The sequence below is a fragment of the Giraffa tippelskirchi genome, chromosome 5 (assembly GCF_054371585.1).
Source record: "Giraffa tippelskirchi isolate mGirTip1 chromosome 5, T2T-mGirTip1v1.2.pri, whole genome shotgun sequence".
In the NCBI taxonomy this organism is placed as follows: Eukaryota; Metazoa; Chordata; class Mammalia; order Artiodactyla; family Giraffidae; genus Giraffa; species Giraffa tippelskirchi.
Window position 1 is genome coordinate 169,928,375 of NC_137279.1, and position 20,441 is coordinate 169,948,815.

Here is a 20,441-nt window from a genome sequence, read left to right on the forward strand (position 1 = left end):
TTCATAAATGGCTGTCCTCTCTCTCCAGCCAGATCCTAAGCTATGAAAACAAGAGCATTCTTTCTGAGCATCTCCCTCAGCTCATCTATGGCTATCTATGTAGAAGCCCTTAATAGACATTTCTTGTTAATGAATATGAAAAGTTTCATGACAAATTGAGGGACTTAGTTTTCATCCATATATATATAGTCTCTCCATTGGCTGTTTTGGTAATTGTGTTTTTGAGATATATGAAGAGTTCATCTTGTTTTATTCTTATAGGATGTCAATTATTCATTCATTTACCAGATACAGATTGAGTACCATCTTACTTACAGTGTATTAGTTCCTTGTTCTAGATGTTAGAGATACAATGAGAAACAAGATGACAACGTACCTGCTTTCATGGAATTTACAACATACTATATGTAGACATGGGAGTAGGGTGGAAGGACAGGCACCAAACTATAAATCAAACAAGAACAGTCATCAGATGATAATAAGTGCTTTGCAGAAAACTGAAATAGAATGACATGATAAGAAGTAACTGGGTGACTCCTGTAAGTTGTATGGTGAGGAAAGGCCTCTCAGAAGATGTACTATTTCAGCTGAGACATGAATGATTAAAGACTATTAAAGTGAAGAACAGAATGAATAGTATTCTAGGCAAGGGAAATAACTAATGCCAAATAACTAGTGGCAATAACTAGTAACTGAATAGGTGCCTTGGTAATATAGTCTTTTCAACTTGCTTTAGTCTTATCCTAATAAGTGATAAAAATGTCCAGCTCCATTATAATTACTTAGATTGTCTCAATTTTTTGTGGCAGGGTGACAGAAAATAAGGTATCCCTTATATATAGTTGTCCCTTTTTACAAGTAGTAATTGAGTCTTGCTATTGAACTTTGACATTTTTATACTGGTAGGATGGTTCCCATTAATATTTTGATGGGTTCTGTTGAGGGTGTTGTTGAACTCTGGTCATACAGTCTAGCATATGGTCCTCTTGTGTGGCCTCCTTTGGCTTTGCTTAGCTGCTATTTGTGCAAGCTTGAGTAAATTCAGGGTACTAATTGAGACTCTTGTGATAGGTAAGTAAACCACTGGTGTTAAAACATGTGGCCTTTCTTTGTTCTTGGAAAACCGTTGGTGGGAAATCAGGTAACAATAGCCTTGAATTAATCTACAGTAGCATATTTTCCAGTGGATACTGTAGAAGGAAATTGAGTATTAGTGAGTCAAGATATCTGAGTCACAGGCCCGTCTGAGTTCTAGCCCCAGCTCTCCCACAGAATCACTGTTTGATAGGGCAGGTCACTCTTCTGCTCTGGGCCCCAGATGCTACCGGAAAATAAAGAGGCTTCATGATTGGGAAAAAGAAACTGCTTTAGTAACCAGACAAGCACCAAGTGGATCATGTGGCTTTGACTTGAGTTCTTCGTGAGGTCTTTTACCTTTCACCCCAGACCTAAATCTTAGCACCCACGTTTCTGGTGGCTCAGATGGAAAAGAATCTGCCTGCAATTCAGGAGACCCAGATTCAATCCCTGGGTCAGGAAGATCCCCTGGAGAAGGAAATGGCTACCCATGCCAGTATTCTTACCTGGAGAATTCCATGGGCAGAGGAGCCTGTCACGCTATAGTTCTTGGGGTCACAAAGAGTTGGACACAAATGAGCAACTAACACTTTCACTTTTTCACGTGCTCAAGTGACCTGCAGAAAGAGTTATGACTGGGTTTTCAGAGCCTTAAGGACTGATGCAATAGGCCTGCCTCACCAACCTGGTCACAGCAGGATATGTAGCTTAGAGAGCTCATGGCAAACCTTGTCCAGGGCTATCTACCACAGAGGATAAAAAGTGGAAGGTAATTTAGTGCACTAGGGCATAGGAAATGGGGGACAAAGCTGCTGGCCTCATCCTCACCTTCTGTGAAACCTAATCTAGTACACGGTGACTTTGTGAATAATTGTAATAGTCTTTTCTCTTTTTCTGGAAGAAGCGAGTTTAGAATCTGGAAAAAATGCTACAAGTGTTCTTATTAAAAGTCTTCCTTTGTGAAGAGAAGCAGCATGGGCAGAAACAGTACTTACCTGTGAGCAGAGGCAGAAGTTTGAAGGAAAGCAAATAAAACATTGTTCTCATGATCCCTGAGGTCTCTTCTAATGTGCTTTGGATATGCCCTTCCTATATCCATTAAGCATGGTATAATAAGGGGAAAATGGAAGTATTCCTCTTCTGTCCCTGCTTCTTATAACTAGCTGTGGTAATAAGTATGCAGCTATGTTCCTAGCCTTGGTCTTAGCTAAGAGGTAACCTCTGGGTGGTATGTATATTGATAGTTACACAGACAGTTTACTTTTTTCTTTTTGTTTCTTTTTTCCCATCTATCCCACCCAGTTCTGAGGCCATTCAAGATACTCATTTACCCTCATTATCTCAACTAAAAAGATTACTGAGAAGTCTCATAGAACTGCTTGGGGTCCACTTATTACAAGAACATTCTAAGGATGCTTTCAGATAGCTCTCATCCTACTTCTGTTTCCCCACCACCTTACAATCTCTGCACAGATGTTGATCCTTGTAATATTTTTCACTCTTTTTGTCTGTGTCCTACTATTTCAATTTTTGGTGTTCTCCTTTAATGCAATAGTCACAGTTATGAGATCTCTGACTTAGAATAAGGATATCATCTTTGGAAGGATTTAAAGCAGTCATTAATCTAGTCCCATTTTATGACTGGCTGAAGTGAGGTACAGAAAGGTGTAACTTTACATATGCAAGTATATGTTCTGAATGGATTGATTAATTTTTCCTTCCAAAATACTTTACAAAACAACTTTTTTGTTTTTTTCACAAGTGATACTCATCTGTGAAGATGTTTTACTGGTGCTGTAAGCAGTACAGTATTTGATAACAATTTGATGTATTTCATTCTTAAAGCAACTCATCATTTCTTAATATAGTATAATCAATGTTTTAAGTACCTTATTGTGATTACTGTTTAACTTCAATTCTCGTGAGATTTTTATTACATTTTGTAAAAGTGATATTAGGAAGTATTGTATTGGTAAATGTGTCTTAATAAAGGGTACTGAAAAGTGGCTTATTTTAAGAAGATGACATTTCCCTAAAGTTATGCATTCTGGATAAAAGAAACTTGTCCCCAATTACAGCATTGATGGAGATCACAACACATCTAATTGGATTGATGTACCAAACCTGTTTATATAGTTAACTGCCTATTGATAGGTCAGTGACTACTGAGATTAGCTTGTTAAAATCACACTTTGAAAAAGAACTACAGGTATTCTCTTTGGTTGATTTAATGGGAAGTTGGAAACTTGGTCACTAATTCATGAAACAAAAATCAATGTATCTGTAAATTTTTTTTCTTTCTTCATGGTTTGTCTAGATGGATAGAATTATGTTTTGACAGTTTTGCTATGAACTACTTGGTGGATCACAATATATCACTGTCACCGCTAATTACCACAGTTTGATTAATCTTATATACTTTGGTTAGTACATTTTGCTGAATCCAATATATCTCTATATTGATAAACAGTAATTATAGACATAAGGACACCTGAACTTTGAAATCTTCCTGAAAAATGTTATTAAGAATTATGTGAAACCAAATGTTTGTTTATCTAGACATATTTAATTGCCAGCAAAGAAAGCAATTAAAAGTAGCTGCAGAGTAAGAGGCCAACCTTTGTTAAACGTGGTTTTAAGATTGTTACAGAACTTGTGGTGATGATAACATGGTGTCTTGGAGGATGTTAACAACTGTAGCAGAGTGTTAATTAAGAATGATGTAATCTGCAGCTCAGAATTATTAATATCACATGTTAGTTTAGGTGGACAGGAATAAAACCTAATTTCAGTTATGATGAGGGCTCAAGTCTTATTTGTAGTAGAAAGATTAACATTTTATTTTTGTGCTGTTCCTAAGACAATTTAAAAATCCTGAATGAAATACAGTCAAAGGTAAACATCAAGTCCCTAGCTCATTTACATATGTGCCAGATTTTCAAACTGATTGCTATTTGAACCTAATCTGTCATTGCTGGCTGCATTAGCTACAACAAACATTACATTTACATATTGATTTCTTATTTTGTTTTAGTGTAAATAATCCATAATTATAGTAAATTTGGTCTTTTGTTGACAAGAGCTCATATGACTCTGTAAGTTTAGAATGGAAATTTAAATTGCCATGTGTCATGCTTTTGAATTTAAAAGCTTAATATATCTGAAAGGATAAAAAGATCATTGTAGATCATAAAATATTCCCAAAGAGACAAAGGAGAGAAAATTTTATAGAGCTTTTTAGAAAAATATAAATTGTAAAATATTAATGAAAAATTCAGTAACACATTCTAAGATTCTTTTATTTTTAAAAGAAAATCAGTAATTTGAAAAAATTAATTTTTTGGCTTCAGTATTAGGTCATATTTAAAAAATAAAGTTAATGGAAATGAACCTTCTAAACCTATTTTTCATTGATACTTGTTTAAAATATCCAGTGCAAGAAAAGAAATAGCATACACATACGAGCAGAAATGAAACAGAAGATTTTTGATCTCTCTACTGATGTTAATATTTTACTCATCTGAACTACCTATACAACATTGATTTGAGAAACTTAATTTCACGGACAACAACCAGTATATGTCAGTGGTCACATACTCTTATAAAGTAGCATTGGAGAAAAAATCCATAGTTCCCACTTACGTTGATTAAAAGTGTGTTTTTGAGTTAAAAATACAGGACTCATTTGACTGCACAAATAGTAGTTATCCAATTGTTGAAGTACGTTTTATGGCTTATAATTTTTTATGGAGATATAATTTACATACAATAAATGCATAATTCTTAAGTGCCCCCCAGTTACATGAGATTTCACAAATGCTTATTGTTTTCTACAGTGGGTTTTAATGAGTGGGATCTTAATTTGGATGTGTGTATACAGGTATTTAACAAACAGATAGCCTGTGCTGAATTGATGGTTTACTTGAGTGCTATGAATACAGGACCCCTAAAAACTCTTATGTCAGTCAGCTTAGTCTGCTATAAAAAAATACTGTAGATAGGGTGACTTAATCAACAGACATTTCTTTCTCACAGTTCTTGAAGCTAGAAAGTCCACGATGCTGACAGACTTGGTTCCTGGTGAGAGCTTGCTTCTTGGCTTGCAGATGGCTACTTTCTCACAGTGTCCTCTCTTGACAGAGGGAGAGCACAAGCTCTGTTCTCTCTTCTTCTTATAAGAACAGTAATCTCATTTTAGGAGTCTCATCTGCATGACCTCATATAAATGTAATCATCTTCCAAAGACCCTGCCTCCAAATACCATCACGTTGGGTGTTAGGCATTCAGAATGTGAATTTGAGGGGATACACAAACATTCATTCTGTAACAGCCTTGAATCCCAAGTCTGAATGTGTTGTTCTTCCTAGTCTAGTTGTTTAATCTTGATAGATTTATACTTTATAACAATGAGTGCTACTCACAGAACTGTTTCTGTTTTATTAATAATAGGCTATGGTTTAGCCTGACCAAATCTTTTGTCCACTGAAGATTTAAGAGGAAATTCTTGATTCAAGGAATTTCTGGAGAAGAAATCCTTAAAATTACTGTTAATATCCTTGGTCCAAAACACCCTTCCTTCTACTGTTCTACCCTATGGGCCTGCTGCTCTTTGTCAGGAAGAAGCCATTCCTCTTCTTAATCAGGAATTAATGACAGGTATATAGCGATATGATGATCAAATGATTGTTTCGCTACCGTAATTCAACCATAAGTTAATCTTGAAAAATCACTGTGGCATACATATTAAAATATCCATATGCTTTCTGTATTAGTGAATCATTAAAGTGCTCTCTCAATGTGAAATAAAGTCAAGACAGTAAAGGCTGTTATATTTTCCTAATGTTGTTTTATCCGTATTTGACATATGGAAGCCGGTAATTTATGACTTTTTATGTTCACAGGTATAAAAATGTCTGTAACTTCAGATTTATTTATTGGAGCCTGTGTTAAGATTTGCTGTATGCTATTTTCTCCTGACAGTCAATCCCCTCCCCCCCCAAAAAAACTAGAAAGGAATATAAAATGTATTAAACTAAGTCAGTGAATTAAAATGAAGTTGTTATTCACTACAGGGCAGATATTTTACAGATGACTTCACTGTTCCTGATAAATGCTTGTAATTAAATTGGAATGGGATTTCCCCCCCCAGGTAGAGATGGACATTCTGCTAATGAAAGAGCACTGGAAGGCCAAGACTTGTGGACAAAAATGAAAGTAGAGAAGGGATGTTCTATTGAAACTACTTCTAGAATTTTGTTGGTGTTAGATACGAATGCTTAGTTATCATACTGAAAATTTTAAGGAGGTGGATATCTATTTATTCATCTATCTGTCTGTCTTTTTACAGTTCCCTCTCTTAGAATGTACCTCCCTCCTTCTGTCCTTCCCCCCAACTTGAATATTAAGAAACTGGCTGGAAAATTATGAGATGGTAAATGTGCACTTGCCACTAACAGCTTTAAAATATTAACATTCATTGTGTTGTAGTTTTTGCAAATACCCACCAGTTTGAAGCTTGGGGACAATGTATATGATTTTCATTACATTTTAAACGTTAATTTCAGTTTGTATTTGAGGGTAGAGTAATGGTAAGTTTTAATAACTATTGTCTGTTTGTAGAAACAACCATCTCCTTGTTGGTAAATGCAGCTATTAAAACTGAAAGGAAAATCACAACAGAGAATAATACATTAAAAACCAGAGAGGAGGGAATAGATTTCTATTTAAAACCACTTCTTGCATTTTATAAAATTCAGCTGTTTCTGAAAATTTTCTACATTTGCTAACACTTTCCTTCTCCCTCTAATTGAAGAGAAAACATGCCATTAAGTGCAACAAAAAACCATTTTGTATTATTTCTCATCCACCTACTTTGGTTGGCAGTTACCCTTAGAGCTATTCTGAAGGTCAAAGTTGAAGTAGCATGAATGACTTTGCATTTTGAAGGTGAAAGAAGACTGCTTGAAGGTGGATTAATTGTGGCTAACTATCCTAGCATGAAAAGTGAACGTGTTAGTTGCTCAGTCATGTCCGACCCCTTGCAACCTCATGGACTGTAGCCCACCAGACTCCTCAGTCCATGGAATTCTATCAGCAAGAATACTGGAGTGAGTTGCCATTCCCTTCTCCAGGGGATATTCTGGACCCAGGGATCAAACCCGCGTCTCCCACATTGCAGGCAGATTCTTGACTGTCTACACTCATTGAAGAGTAGCCAAATGGCTAAGTGAATGAATCAGGCTGGAGTCTGAGGTTGCAAATAATAAAAAAATGTTTTCACAGGGAACATGAATGTGGTGTATCAATACTAAACAAGATCTGTGCTAAAAAGAACCTATAAGCTTGTATAATATTAGGCATAATATGCACTTATATTTCATGCATCAAACATGGTTTTACCTGGAGATTATCATATGGGTAGCTCAGCTGGTAAAGTATCCGTCTGCAACACGGGAGACCTCGTTTCCATTCCTGGGTTGGGAAGATCCCTGGAGAAGGGATAGGCTAACCATTCCAGTATTCCCTGGGAGGGGAGGGAAAGACTGGGAGTTTGGAATTGACGTGTGTTGTTATTTAGTCGCTAAGTCATATCCAACTCTTTTGCAACCTCATGGACTGTAGCCCACCGGGCCCCTCTGTCAATGGGATTTCCCAAGCAAGAATACTGGAGTGAGTTGCCATGCCCTTGAGGAGATCTTCCTGACCCAGGGATTGAACCTGCGCCTCTTGCGTTGCAGGCGGGTTCTTTACCACTGAGCCCCCAGGAAAGCAATGACATGTACACACTGCTATATTTAAAATAAATAGCCTGTATGGCACAATACAGGCTATATACTCAATATTCTCTTACAACTTAAATGGGAAAATTTGAAAAAGAAGATGCATATATAACAGAATCACTTTGCTGTATACCTGAAACTAACACAACATTGCTAATCAACTATACACCAATATAAAATAAAAATTTATAAAAAAGTTTTACCGTCTATGAATTCCTACAGAAAAATAGAACTAAAAAATGAAAAATAGCTGCTTCGAAAGCACCAAAGATCCTTTGGTCAATGTTTCATTGTCACTGTAAGATTTTAAATTGTGGGTACCCCTCAAAAGTATTCTAATTTTTAATAATAGACAACCATAAATCTTGTATGTAATAATTCCGACTTGGCTTTCTAAAATTTAATATTCATAGTTTTATCAAGTAAAAGCTATTTTCCTTTTTATGAAGAGGAAACTGAAAATTTATAGAGTAGTTAAGTGTCTCAACTATAGGCCTTGTATATGGTGGCATAATAATAGTATTCAAAGAATGTGTTATTGTGGGGCTGGGGGACAACTCCCAACAACTAGCAGGTAATGAAGCAGGAATTCAAATCTGTCTCTGACTCCCAGTTTGAAGCCATAAATAATTTTTCTTGCCAAACTTAACCCTTCCCCAGGGCTACTAGAAAATTATAGCACTAGACTAAATTGGTGTTCTTCTAATCTATTCTGGCAGTCAGTGCTGGTCCTGGCAAACCTTTTTCCAAAGTTATTGCACAAGTCTGCAAATCAAGATCAAGAAACGTATCTAAGGAATTATATAAAGGCAAGCACTAAGGATACTAAGCATTTGTGTAAATTCATATGTAAAGATAAGATCTGTCTATATAATAATCAAGAATTCTGGAATTTTGAATTCCTTAGCCTAGCATTTGAAGCTCCCATAATGTTGGTCTTTAATGTTTTTCAAGTTTCCTCTTTCAGAAACCCTTCTTTACATCCTCTTATACTTCTTCCTCATTGCTTTCTACACCCTTCCCTGTATTCTCCAGTCGCCATCTCTGCTCAAACTAGTCTGTGTCTGAAATCACCTCCATTATCTACTTCATAAAATAACCATCTATTCTTCTTTATAGTACTTCAAAGTATTTGTTCGCTTTTCCAAAATCCTCACATATTTTAACTCAGTGATTATGTCTTTGATTCCTTTATTATTACAAATAAGAATCAAATAATTATAGAAAGAGGGGAGGAGTTGTGAACTCCTAGCAGGCCCGGGTCTTATTCATTGTTACATCCTCAAAGCAGCCTAGCTATTTGGGAGATAGAACGCTGGTGTACAAAGAACATAGAATCAAAGAAGTTTTTAAACTATATGCAGAATTATTTCTTAAATATTTATAGGATTTAATTGAATCACTTTTTAGATGCTAACGCCAAAGGAAATACAGATAAATGATAAAACTGCTGCTACTGCTAAGTCGCTTCAGTCGTGTCCGACTCTGTGCGACCCCATAGACGACAGCCCATCAGGCTCCCCCGTCCCTGGGATTCTCCAGGCAAGAACACAGGAGTGGGTTGCCATTTCCTTCTTCAATGCATGAAAGTGAAGTCGCTCAGTCGTGTCCAACTCTTAGCGACCCCATGGACTGCAGCCTATCAGGCTCCTCCATCCATGGGATTTTCCAGGCAAGAGTACTGGAGTGGGGTGCCATAAAACACTTACCCTCAAAAAGGTTGCAGTCTTGAATTCAGACCTTCCACACATGAAGCAAAGCAAACCTTACAAAACACACTAAATAAGTATTAAATAAGATATTAGTGTAGTATTATGGAGGAGAGGGATGTAAAGAAGGATGAAAACTATGAATCGAGATCAAAGTGAGTTTGGTGTAAAGTTTTGATGTGAAGGGAAGTCAGCCAAGCTCTAGAGCAAAAGCTGAATTCTAGAGAATAATTGTGAAATAGGTCTACCCATTGCTAGACCTCTTGAGAGTCCCTTGGACTGCAAGGAGATCCAACCAGTCCATCCTAAAGGAGATCATTCCTGGGTGTTCATTGGAAGGACTGATGTTGAAGCTGAAACTCCACTACTTTGGCCACCTGATGCGAAGAGCTGACTCATTTGAAAAGACCCTGATGCTGGGAAAGATTGAAGGCAGGAGAAGGGGACCTTAGAGGATGAGATGGTTGGATGGCATCACTGACGCAATGGACATGGGTTTGGGTGGACTCCACGAGTAGGTGATAGACAGGAAGGCCTGGTGTGCTGCAGTTCATGGGGTCGCAAAGAGTCGAACATGACTGAGCGACTGAACTGAACTGAACTGATGCAAGACCTTGAAACCCCAAGTAGACTTTCCATTCTTGCCACTTCTGACTCCAGGTTCATTTCACATATGTATGTATATTGAGGGGCTTCCCTGGTGGCTCAGATGATAAAGAATCCTTCTGCAATGTGGGAGACCCAGGTTCAGTCCCTGGCTTGGGAAGATCCCCTGGAGAAGAGAATGGCTGCCCATTCCAGCATTGACCTAGCCTACTGTTTGAGCCTCACCATACTCCTCTTGTATACCCTTTATTGTGGTTACACTGAGCTTTCCGCAGTTTCTTGAACATGATCATTTTTTCTGACCTTACTGCATGTAAAACTCAAGTATCGTTTGACTAATTGCTTATGCCCTCCTAATTGAAACAGTTATGTCTTTTGGCTACCTTGGTTTTTCTGTTATCTCACTGACCATTTATCAATCTCCTTTTCATTGATTTCTCTTCCTCTGCTTGATTTCGAATTATTGGAATGTCACAGAGCTCCATCTTGGCCTTTCTCCTTTTCTCTAACCTGGTTCCCTAGGTGATTTTGGGGGGGGGGCTACAAAATCTAAATACTATCTATAGTAGTTCTGCCATCCATGGTGGGCCTGAAACTACAAAGAGTACAAATTCTACATATACTTTGTTTTTCCTTATACAGGCACACACCCCAGAAATATTTTAAAGTAAATTCCAGACCACTGCGATAAAGCAAATATCATAATGAAATGAAAGTGAAAGTGTTAGTCACTCAATCGTGTCTGACTCTTTGTGCCCCCATGGACTCTAGCCCGCCAGGCTCCTCTGTCCATGAAATTCTCCAGGCAAGAATACCGGAGTGGATTGCCATTTCCTTCTCCACAGGATCTTCCCGACCCAGGGATTGAATCTGGGTCTCCCACATCGCAGGCAGATTCTTCACCATGTGAGCCACTAATGAAGCAAGTCAAATGAATTTTTTGGTTTCCCTATGCATGTAAACTTATGTTTATGCTATACTGTAGTCTGTTAAGTGTGTAATAGAGTTCTGTCTAAAAAAACAATGTATATACCTTAATTAAAAAAGAATGCTATTGGAAAGATGATGCCAATAGTCTTGCTTAGTACAGGGTTGCCACAACTCTTCGATTTGTTAAAAAAACACACGGTGAAGCAAAATAAAGCAAAGTGCAATATAATGAGGTATGCCTGTACATACATACCTATAATAAAGTTTAATTTATTAATTAGGCACAGTATTAAATTAGGCAAAAGATAAACAACAATAAATGTTGATAGAAAAGTTATAACAATATACTGTATTAAATTACAGGAATGTGGACTTTCTCTCAAAATATCTTATTGTGTAAATACGATGCCTTTTCCATCTTAAGCGCTTTCACACACTGTAGCCATAACTTTTGGAAGTAGAGGTGAGACTGCAACTAGTACGATTTCTTTTTCTTTCATCACAATTTCATGGATAGAAGATTCGTTCTTACTGTTGAGTTTAGCAAACTCGGTATACTTTTTTTTTTTTAACCTTCACCTGTTCACGTCAAGGAAGCACTTTATGGCTCCTCTTTGTCATACCAAATTGCCACTATCACTACTCTTGTGCTTTGTGGCTATTATTAAGTAAAATTAGGATTGCTTGCCATGTAAGTGCCGTGATAGTTGGTCTGATAACCGAGATAACTGCTGAGTGACTTCTGAACTAGGGATGATTCATGACCCAGGTGGGATGGAGCAGGAGAGCATGAGATTTCATCACGCTGTTCAGAACAACCTGCAGTTTAAAACTTAGAAATTGTTTATTTTTGGAATTTTTCCATTTAATATTTTTGAACCTTGGTTAACTACAGATAACTAGAATTGCAGAAATGGAAACTGAGGATAGGGGGATGCTATTTTATGTGCTGTCGACTCTCCTGCTCTTAGTTCAGTCACTCAGTTGTGTCCAGCTCTTTGTGACCCCTTGGACTGCAGCACTCCAGGCCTCCCTGTCTATCACCAACTCCTGGAGTTTACTCAAACTCATCTCCATTGAGTCCATGATGCCATGCAACCACCTCAGCCTCTGTCATCCCCTTCTCCTCCTGCCTTCAATCTTTCCCAGCATCAGGATCTTTTCCAATGAGTCAGTTCTTCCCATCAGGTGGCCACAGTATTGGAGTTTCAGCTTCAACATGAGTCCTTCCAGTGAATATTCAGAACTGACCTCCTTTAGGATGGATTGGTTGGATCTCCTTGCAGTCCAAGGGACTCGCAAGAGTCTTCTCCAACACCACAGTTCAAAAGCATCAATTTTTTGGTGTTCAGCTTGCTTTATAGTCCAACTCTCACATCCATACATGACTACTAGAAAAACCATAGCGTTGACTAGACGGACCTTTGTTGGCAAAATAATGTCTCTGCTTTTTAATATGCTGTCTAGGTTGGTCATAACTTTTCTTGCAAGGAGCAAGTGTCTTTTAATTTCATGGCTGCAGTCACCACCTGCAGTGATTTTGGAGTCCAAAAAAATAGTCTGTCACTGTTTCCACTGTTTTCCCATCTATTTGCCATGAAGTAATGGGACCAGATGCCATGATCTTAGTTTTCTGAATGTTGAGTTTTAAGCCAGCTTTTTCACTCTCCTCTTTCATCAAGAGGCTCTTAAGTTCTTCTTCGTTTTCTGCCATAAGGGCGGTGTCATCTGCATTTCTGAGGTTGTTGATATTTCTCCCGGCAATCTTGATTCTTGCTCTAAGCTGTCTTATTTGACCCTCAATTCTTATACACAACTGTACATCATATCTCTTTTTGGATCTTTAGTAGACACCTGAAACTTTAATATATACAAAATTTTACTCTTAGTTTTTCCACCCAACCTGTTCTTAACCCGATTCTTTGTTAAATGCAATTCCATCTTTCCATTTGCTTAGACAGCCTTGGAGTTATGTTTTTCTCTCATATTTCATTAGTAAGTTGTCTGGTTTCTTCCTTTAAAATACAGCTGAACCTGGCAACTCTTCACTATGTCTGCCTCTGCTACCCTCATTAACATAAGCCACCATCATTTCTTACTTGGACCAGCCATGCCTTGACTCTTTCCACACTGTAGCCAGGGCAACCAGAATGATGTTGTATAAATGTAAGTGTAAATCAGATCTTAACCATTTCCCAATGTAAAACTCTCCAATGGCTTTCCTTTGCAATTACTATAAATACCAAGTTATTTAGTGTGGTCTGTAAGGACCTACATGATCAGACTCCTGCTATCTCTTTCTTACACCAGCCTCAACTTAAATGTCACTTCCTCAGAGATGTCTTCCCCAGCTATTCTATTGAAAATAATTCCCTTCCCCCTTCCCCTCTGCTACCTTTTATAATCCTGTTTATTTTTTTCACAACACTTAGCATTTTCTAAAGTTACTTATTCATTTATTTGAGTATTGTTTCCTTTATTAGAATATAAGTTTTATGAAAGCAGGGACCATGGTTTTTTTGTTCATATCCCTAGCTCCTAGAATGGTGTCATAAATGTAGATAGGTGCTCAATAAATACATGTTGACTGAATGAGCATGCTGTGTTCTTCCATGTGTTCTTTTGTTGTCTAAGAAGTGCTACCCATCTCTCTTCCCCCAACCTAAAATTTCATCCCTTTCCATTAATAAACTCTAAGGTCCTTTAAGTTTCTGTTTCTGTTTTTCTTCTCCTCTGAAGCTTTTCCTTCTCCCTTTCACCCTTTCACTAAGGCACAATTAAGCACTTCCTTCTCAGTTTTCATTGTACTTTTTTCAGTTTCTCAATTTTACTTATTACATTATACTACAGCTGTTTATGTATCTGTCTGCCCTCATTAGATTGCAAAGGTTTTCATGAACAGGAGCTGTATATTATTTGGGTTGGTTTCCTTAGCATCTGGAATAATGCAAGGCATTCAGTTAATATGGATAAATAAATGAATAAAAATCAGAATCTTGATTCCCATGGTAGTTTACCAGAAGATAACATTGCTCTTGCCTTCTGAATTTATAATTTATTCATTATGAAACAAATATTTATGTGCAGTGTGCCAGACATTATGCTTACATGGTAAGGCTACAATGACAAAGGTCCCTGCCCAAAGAAACTGTATTGTTTTCTTTGATTTTGATTAATAATACTTCATGCTGTATATTGGTGTTTCCTAGATATTTTGAATCTGTAATTAACCTGTGAACCCTATGGGAGGCACCAAGATACAGATAACTGCCTAATTCTAATCTTACTTTGTATGTATATCTATCCCATAGTTACATATTGGCAAAGGAGAAATGATGAAGGCCAGAAACGTTTATTATTTTTTATTCCATAAGCATGGCATAATTACACTTGAGACTAGGAATACAGATTGTTCATATGTAATGGTGACATTTAAAAATTTCTATTGCTGATAGTGCTTTTTAATATTATCATAAACAAATAGAACCATGGCTTATGTTTCTTAATTTATGTGGCTAAATGTATTTATTATTCATGATTCTGGCACATTTCTTACTATTTGGAACTTTGGCACAGAGTTTAATGTTGCTCTGAATTCTCCAGTTTCTAAATATTGAGTTTTTCTGAGTCCTAAGTGAAAACGTGTTATTTTGAAGGAATTATGGTATAGCAATTAAAGTTCTGTAGATTTCAATGGTTTCTCAATTTTTACCGAAGCTGTATTTCTGTTTCTATACAATACTCTTGAGTATAGTTTCAAATTTCTGTTCTTCCAGAACTGCTGTTTCACTTGGAAACCAGAGTCTTTGAGTGTACATTGTAGTAGCATATTTGGAATTTAATATAATTGAAAAATTTGCTTCTCTTGGTGAAAATACATATGTAGGCAATAGCATATGACTTGTAGAAATTCTTATGTATGCAATGTATTTATAATTGAAGTTTAAAAACACCTTGGTAGAGAAGGAGTTAACAAGTTAGCTCCCCTTGGTTGTTCTCAGCGTGCTCTCTTGCCTTTAGGAGCTGAAAAGATGATAACATTGGGCCCGGACATGCCTGTGTGGAGGTTATGGTACTCCTGGGGTTTTTGCAGCTAACTGTAAAGCAAGCTAGAACTTGTTCATCTCAGAGTTCCTTGTTTTTCTTTCAACCCTTTCAGTGCCCTGCAGGAGTCATTAAATCAAAACTTCATGCTGATCATCACCCACCGAGAAGTCCAGCGGGAGTACAACCTGAACTTCTCAGGAAGCAGTACCATTCAAGAGGTGAGTTATGTCTCACAGCTAAGGAATAAAGGTAGCTCATTATAGCTAATGTTGACCCTGTTAAAGAGGGCTTATCTGTTCTGGTTGGAAACTCTCTTTATGTTTCATTATTGGCTTCTTAATTTTAATTAACTGGAGCATCAGTGATTACTGTGGATAATATTACTTGACCTAGAAAGATAGATGTCGTAAATGAAAGCTCTTGATAATTCTTAAAATAGTCAACTTTTAAAACCTTGCTTAAAAATAACTCATTGCTATATATTTCACAGTTTTATAGTAATTATTCAGAATACTAATTTGGAAATTATTGATAGCATGCATTTTCAAACATGCTTATATTTTATTTGAACGGTTGCTCTCAAATATATTATTTATAATGTGTATCCTGCCTGCTTCCAAAAGGAATTGAAGAGGCTTTTCTTAAGCAGCTGAATTCCAGCCTTGGGCAGTGTGATGCTATAGGAACCCAGTCAGTTCGCTCAGAGTATCTAAGAGGAATCTATTTATAGTGTCAATATTTTCTTCAGTGGAGCCAACCAGGGCCACTGTTTCAAAAAAGGACCTTCCCCAAGGGAGAAGAGGTAACTTCTTGTCTGTGGCCGCACCCACCTAAAAGCTAGTAATTTATCTCCTTGGATGGGGCGGGGCAGATATGTGTAAGGCTATGATGAGACTTGTGTTTAGAAACAGTGAAATGAAATCTGATTATGTCACATTACAAGGTATGAAGACAACAATCATGTGTCTAATCATGTTTTTATTAATCATGTTTAATCTTGGATTGTTTCATAAATTTTTTTTTGGTCTACATTGCTTAAACTAATTATTAATGTCATATTGAAAGAACAAGTTTCCACCCTAATCATATTTCAGAAGTGTATGAATTGTTTCCAAAATGGTTGTACAATTAATGGTTTTCTTTTTTCATTTTATCAATAAATTTCAACTACTGAGTTTGGCAAAAATAACTCATTACATGAAGTTTATTTTCTCTGTTTATCACTTGAAAAGTTTATTGACTAGTAACTAAGATTTAAAACATTTTTCTTGGCCCCTAATTTGAATTTTAGGTTTAAATTATTTGATTTTTTTCTAAGATTTTAAATATAGTAACTGCCATTTCATTTAAAATCTCTAAAATGGATGTTCTGTTCTCTGAATTTAAAATTTTAATTCCTTGAAGAATCATTGTTGTTTTTATGTTAAAAATAATAAAATAAAAATAATAACTCTGGCCCTATTGGAAAGTTATTTTTGGAACCTCATGATTATGAAATTTAAATTATGTACTGAATAAAATTAAATAACAAATTTGGTTTCATAATAAATAACCTCAATTTAATGAAGAAAAGCACAGATAATGAGAGATAAATTTCATTGTTATTGATTTACTTTTTTAAGTTGAAGACTAGTATAATGCATGGAGGATAAATATAGACTGACCTATTTTTCTTTCTGATTGAGATTTTTATAGCCAAAATTTTACCTTTTTTTGTTTTTTGTAGTTTTAACATTCCCAATTTTTATAGTTTGAGTGTGTTTCAACTTTCTCCCACAAGAGGGCAGAGAGGACTATTAAACTGATAGTCTAAAAATGCCATTCAGTGTTTTCAAATTAGCTTCTCTTATATTAACAAAAAGGAGCATAATGGCCAAGTTATTGTTTGATTTACAGATAATTGGCACATTGCAGGGAGGAGACTTAATTTCACCCTTTTAAATTAAACAGGGAGATTTAAAAAGACATAAAATATTCATTAATGTTCGGTGATTATAAAGTAGTGGCATATATTTATTTTGCCTTTATTACTGTTTCGATGGGAAAATACTGCAAATATTTCCGAAATCGAGTTGGCCATACTGACAAGTTGAAATGTTTAAGCAGCGTTAATGCAATCTGCTCACACCTGATATCCTATGCAGAATGATTCAAAATGACTACATCAATTATTAAAAGAAATATTTAAAATTCTGTAAATGTGCCATTGTATGCCACAGTTGGCTGAAACTGTTCTCTGTAGCCTGCTATTTAGATTATCAAATATATTTTAAGCTTCAAGGACTTGAAAACAGTAAATCTTTTTACACCATTTTCTAAATGATAAATGTCTCAAAAATATTTTTGCAGATGGATATTCTTAAATGTATTTCTTAACAAGAGTTTGGTTTTTACTTTTTTCTTTTTCCTTTTCTCTCTTTTTTTTTTTCCTTTTTAAAAAGTTGACCTAAAATAATATTTTGAAATACTAATTGCCAGGAAAAAAATAAACATTTTTCGTTTCTAATATCTGTTGCTTTTCTGTAGGCAGACAGGTACACATAGGCTCTTTTATTCTGTATAGGTTAGAAAAGGAATGTGGATTATACTCTTTAGGCCTTAGGTCCTACTCTAGGCCTAACCCTAAGACTTTTCTTCTTCAACTTGTGGAATACCTGGAAGGGGATTCAGGAGGACAAAATGCTCTTATGCTACAGCTTTGCAACCCACAGTGACACTTAAATACATGTTTTTTTGTAGTAGCCTGATGGAAAGTCAGGTTGCAACACAACAAAAATATAATCTTGAAATGATTTTACAGTGTTACTTTATAAATGCTAGAAATATTGCTATTACTGTGGAAGCTTAATGATATCATATGTTCTAACTTATTAATTAATTTTTGTCACCAGTTTCAGAAATCTCTTTTCAGTATTGTTTAAAAGGTTCAAGAAGAATTCTAAGCAACGTAGGAGAGAAAGGAAGAAATTTTTTTTAACTTGATTTTATTTTTCACTTAGTAGTATATTATTTTTGTTTTAGGTGGGAAAAATGTCATTTAGGGGGTATTTTGAAAGTCTTGTATTTTAAAAAGAAAACTCTTGTAATATTTCCCCTCTAAAGGGAAAGTTCTATTAAATGAAATAGGATTGAAAAAGGCACTATAATTTCAACTTTTAATTAACAAAATACGTTTTAAAAAATACTGACTTGGAAAATAGAACTTAGATGCAGTTTGAATTTTAAATAACTCTTCACTGACCATATGTTCGTGCAAGTTAGTGGTGATAAACCGATAGTTGTACAAGTGTTTGTTCATTCTGGCTCTGTGCTCTCTTACCTCACAATGCATGACTTATGTCCTTTGGGTGCTCTAGACTTTAATTTAAGCTAGTTAGATATTGAGGTTATTTTTTTAAGCTCTTGACAAATCCTTCCACTTACATTATCCTCCTACTTGAGGAAAAGGCAATATTAGTATAAAAAGGTCAAAATGGAGGGTTGCAAGTAGTCATAAGAATAAAAAATCCATTATCCTTTTCCATTATGACAAGATAGTTTATAAAAATTATCAAATAATGTAACGATAATTTCGTGACAATTCTACTTTTGGGGTCCTAAATTAGCTGGTTGGCACACTGTAGTGACTTTCCTTGAAAATTTAAACAAGCTTACCTTAATTTAATGAATTTTCTACCCTGAGAATTTAGATTTTTTAAACAGTTAATTGTATAGATCTAAGTAATTCTGTCTTCAAATACTATTAAAGATCAGCGGTTACAAATGCACTTGGGGTTGGTTAAATTAAGGGGGAAAAAAGATTGATTTGCCTACTGCAAATCCTAATCCCAGGTGTGGAAAAGGATATAAAGTCCCTGAAATCAAGCCAACTTTTCTTGGAAACTAATTCTTTGTTGTCCATCTTGCTATTGCAAAAGCTCTTGTTAGACAAAATATCTACTTTGCTTTGTAGATGTCATACAAACTTAAGGAATACACACATGACCCAGAATAACAAGGATTAAAGAAACTAATTTTGGTTCTGAATCATGGAGTATTCCATGTCTCTTACAGCAGAAGGCATGATGAATAGCTGTTGGAATTATTTAAATTCTTTTCTGAGTTTCGCTTTATCCTAAAATTCTCACTGTTCTTGTTAATGTTGATTTATTTCTTAATGGGAATTAAAGGGAAAAATTGACAACCTATAAAGATACATCTCGCATGAAATAGTAGAACATTTTACTACTAATACTAGTGATTGTTAAGTGGGAAGCTACAAGTTTGAATTAGCAAGTAGAAGTGAATTAAATAAATCATACCAGTCCTTGAAAATAATGTCAGCTAAATAACTGTGAAATCATGAGGCTAATTCTGATTCTGCAAATTTGAAATTCCTGTTAGGGTTTTGTGTGCATTTTTCTTTTCCTACTTTCTCAACTTGCTTGACTAACATGTATTTCAAACTATTCTCCTTTAGTGTTAGAGGTTACTACCAGTAGTCAAATATGTAGTCTTTTACAGATTATAATAATGAGCAATTTTCTAGTAGTGTATTGACTGTAACTTCTTAACTAACATGCCCTTTCTATATGTTTTAGATATAGTTTGTTTGTTTATTTTTTGGTTTGTTTGTTTTCCAGTATGGAGAGTGTAGGGGCTGCTGGCACAGAACTGAAGAGTAGGGAGATGAGAATGTTTATATGCAATAGGATAAATTAAATTGTGTGCTTATTTAATTAAAAGTTTAAGTGGTTTATTTTTACTGCAAGATAAATGACATATAAGCTCAATTATAATGAACCCATTTTAATTAGCATGTATCATAGTCTGATTTTTTTAAAATTTGAAATCACAAATGATATCTAAGCAAGAATAAAAGAGATAATTTCTTAAGCAACTGGGCAGTGAATTCAAGCCTTTATTCAGCTTTCAGTAAAGGAGATTATGAGTTTATTTTAAATATGCATGTATGTTATAAGTTTCAAGTTGCACTTTATAACAGAGATGTGTTAAAGTTATGCTATTTCGAATGAACAAATCAGTAACGATCAGTTTATAAATATTGGGGTTTTCTGTGATGCTTAATAAATTATCTCCTTAGGAAATATATTTAATATTTACAGTGTAGCCATTGGAACTGACAAGTCTTTCTCTCCCACTGAAAGTACTTTAAAATAATCTCTATTGGGCATTTATTTTTTAGCCCATGTAAGTATTTCTTCTCCTACATTTCAAGAAGATAGAAACAATGAAATTTTGTTAAAAAGTTGACAGTGCTTTAGACCTTTGTTACTTAAGGTACGTGTATCCT

The 20,441-nt window shown here is 35.5% G+C and overlaps 1 protein-coding gene across 3 annotated transcripts in view; it reads left to right on the top strand.

The window, feature by feature from the left end:
• Positions 1-20,441, top strand: part of FAF1 (Fas associated factor 1) — a 483,348-nt gene that overhangs the window by 201,787 nt on the left and 261,120 nt on the right. For all 3 annotated transcript variants that reach the window (XM_081485543.1, XM_081485544.1, XM_081485542.1), the window contains one exon: positions 15,261-15,366. In XM_081485543.1, the coding sequence (XP_081341669.1) occupies positions 15,261-15,366 (106 nt within the window). The remainder of the gene's footprint in view (positions 1-15,260; positions 15,367-20,441) is intronic.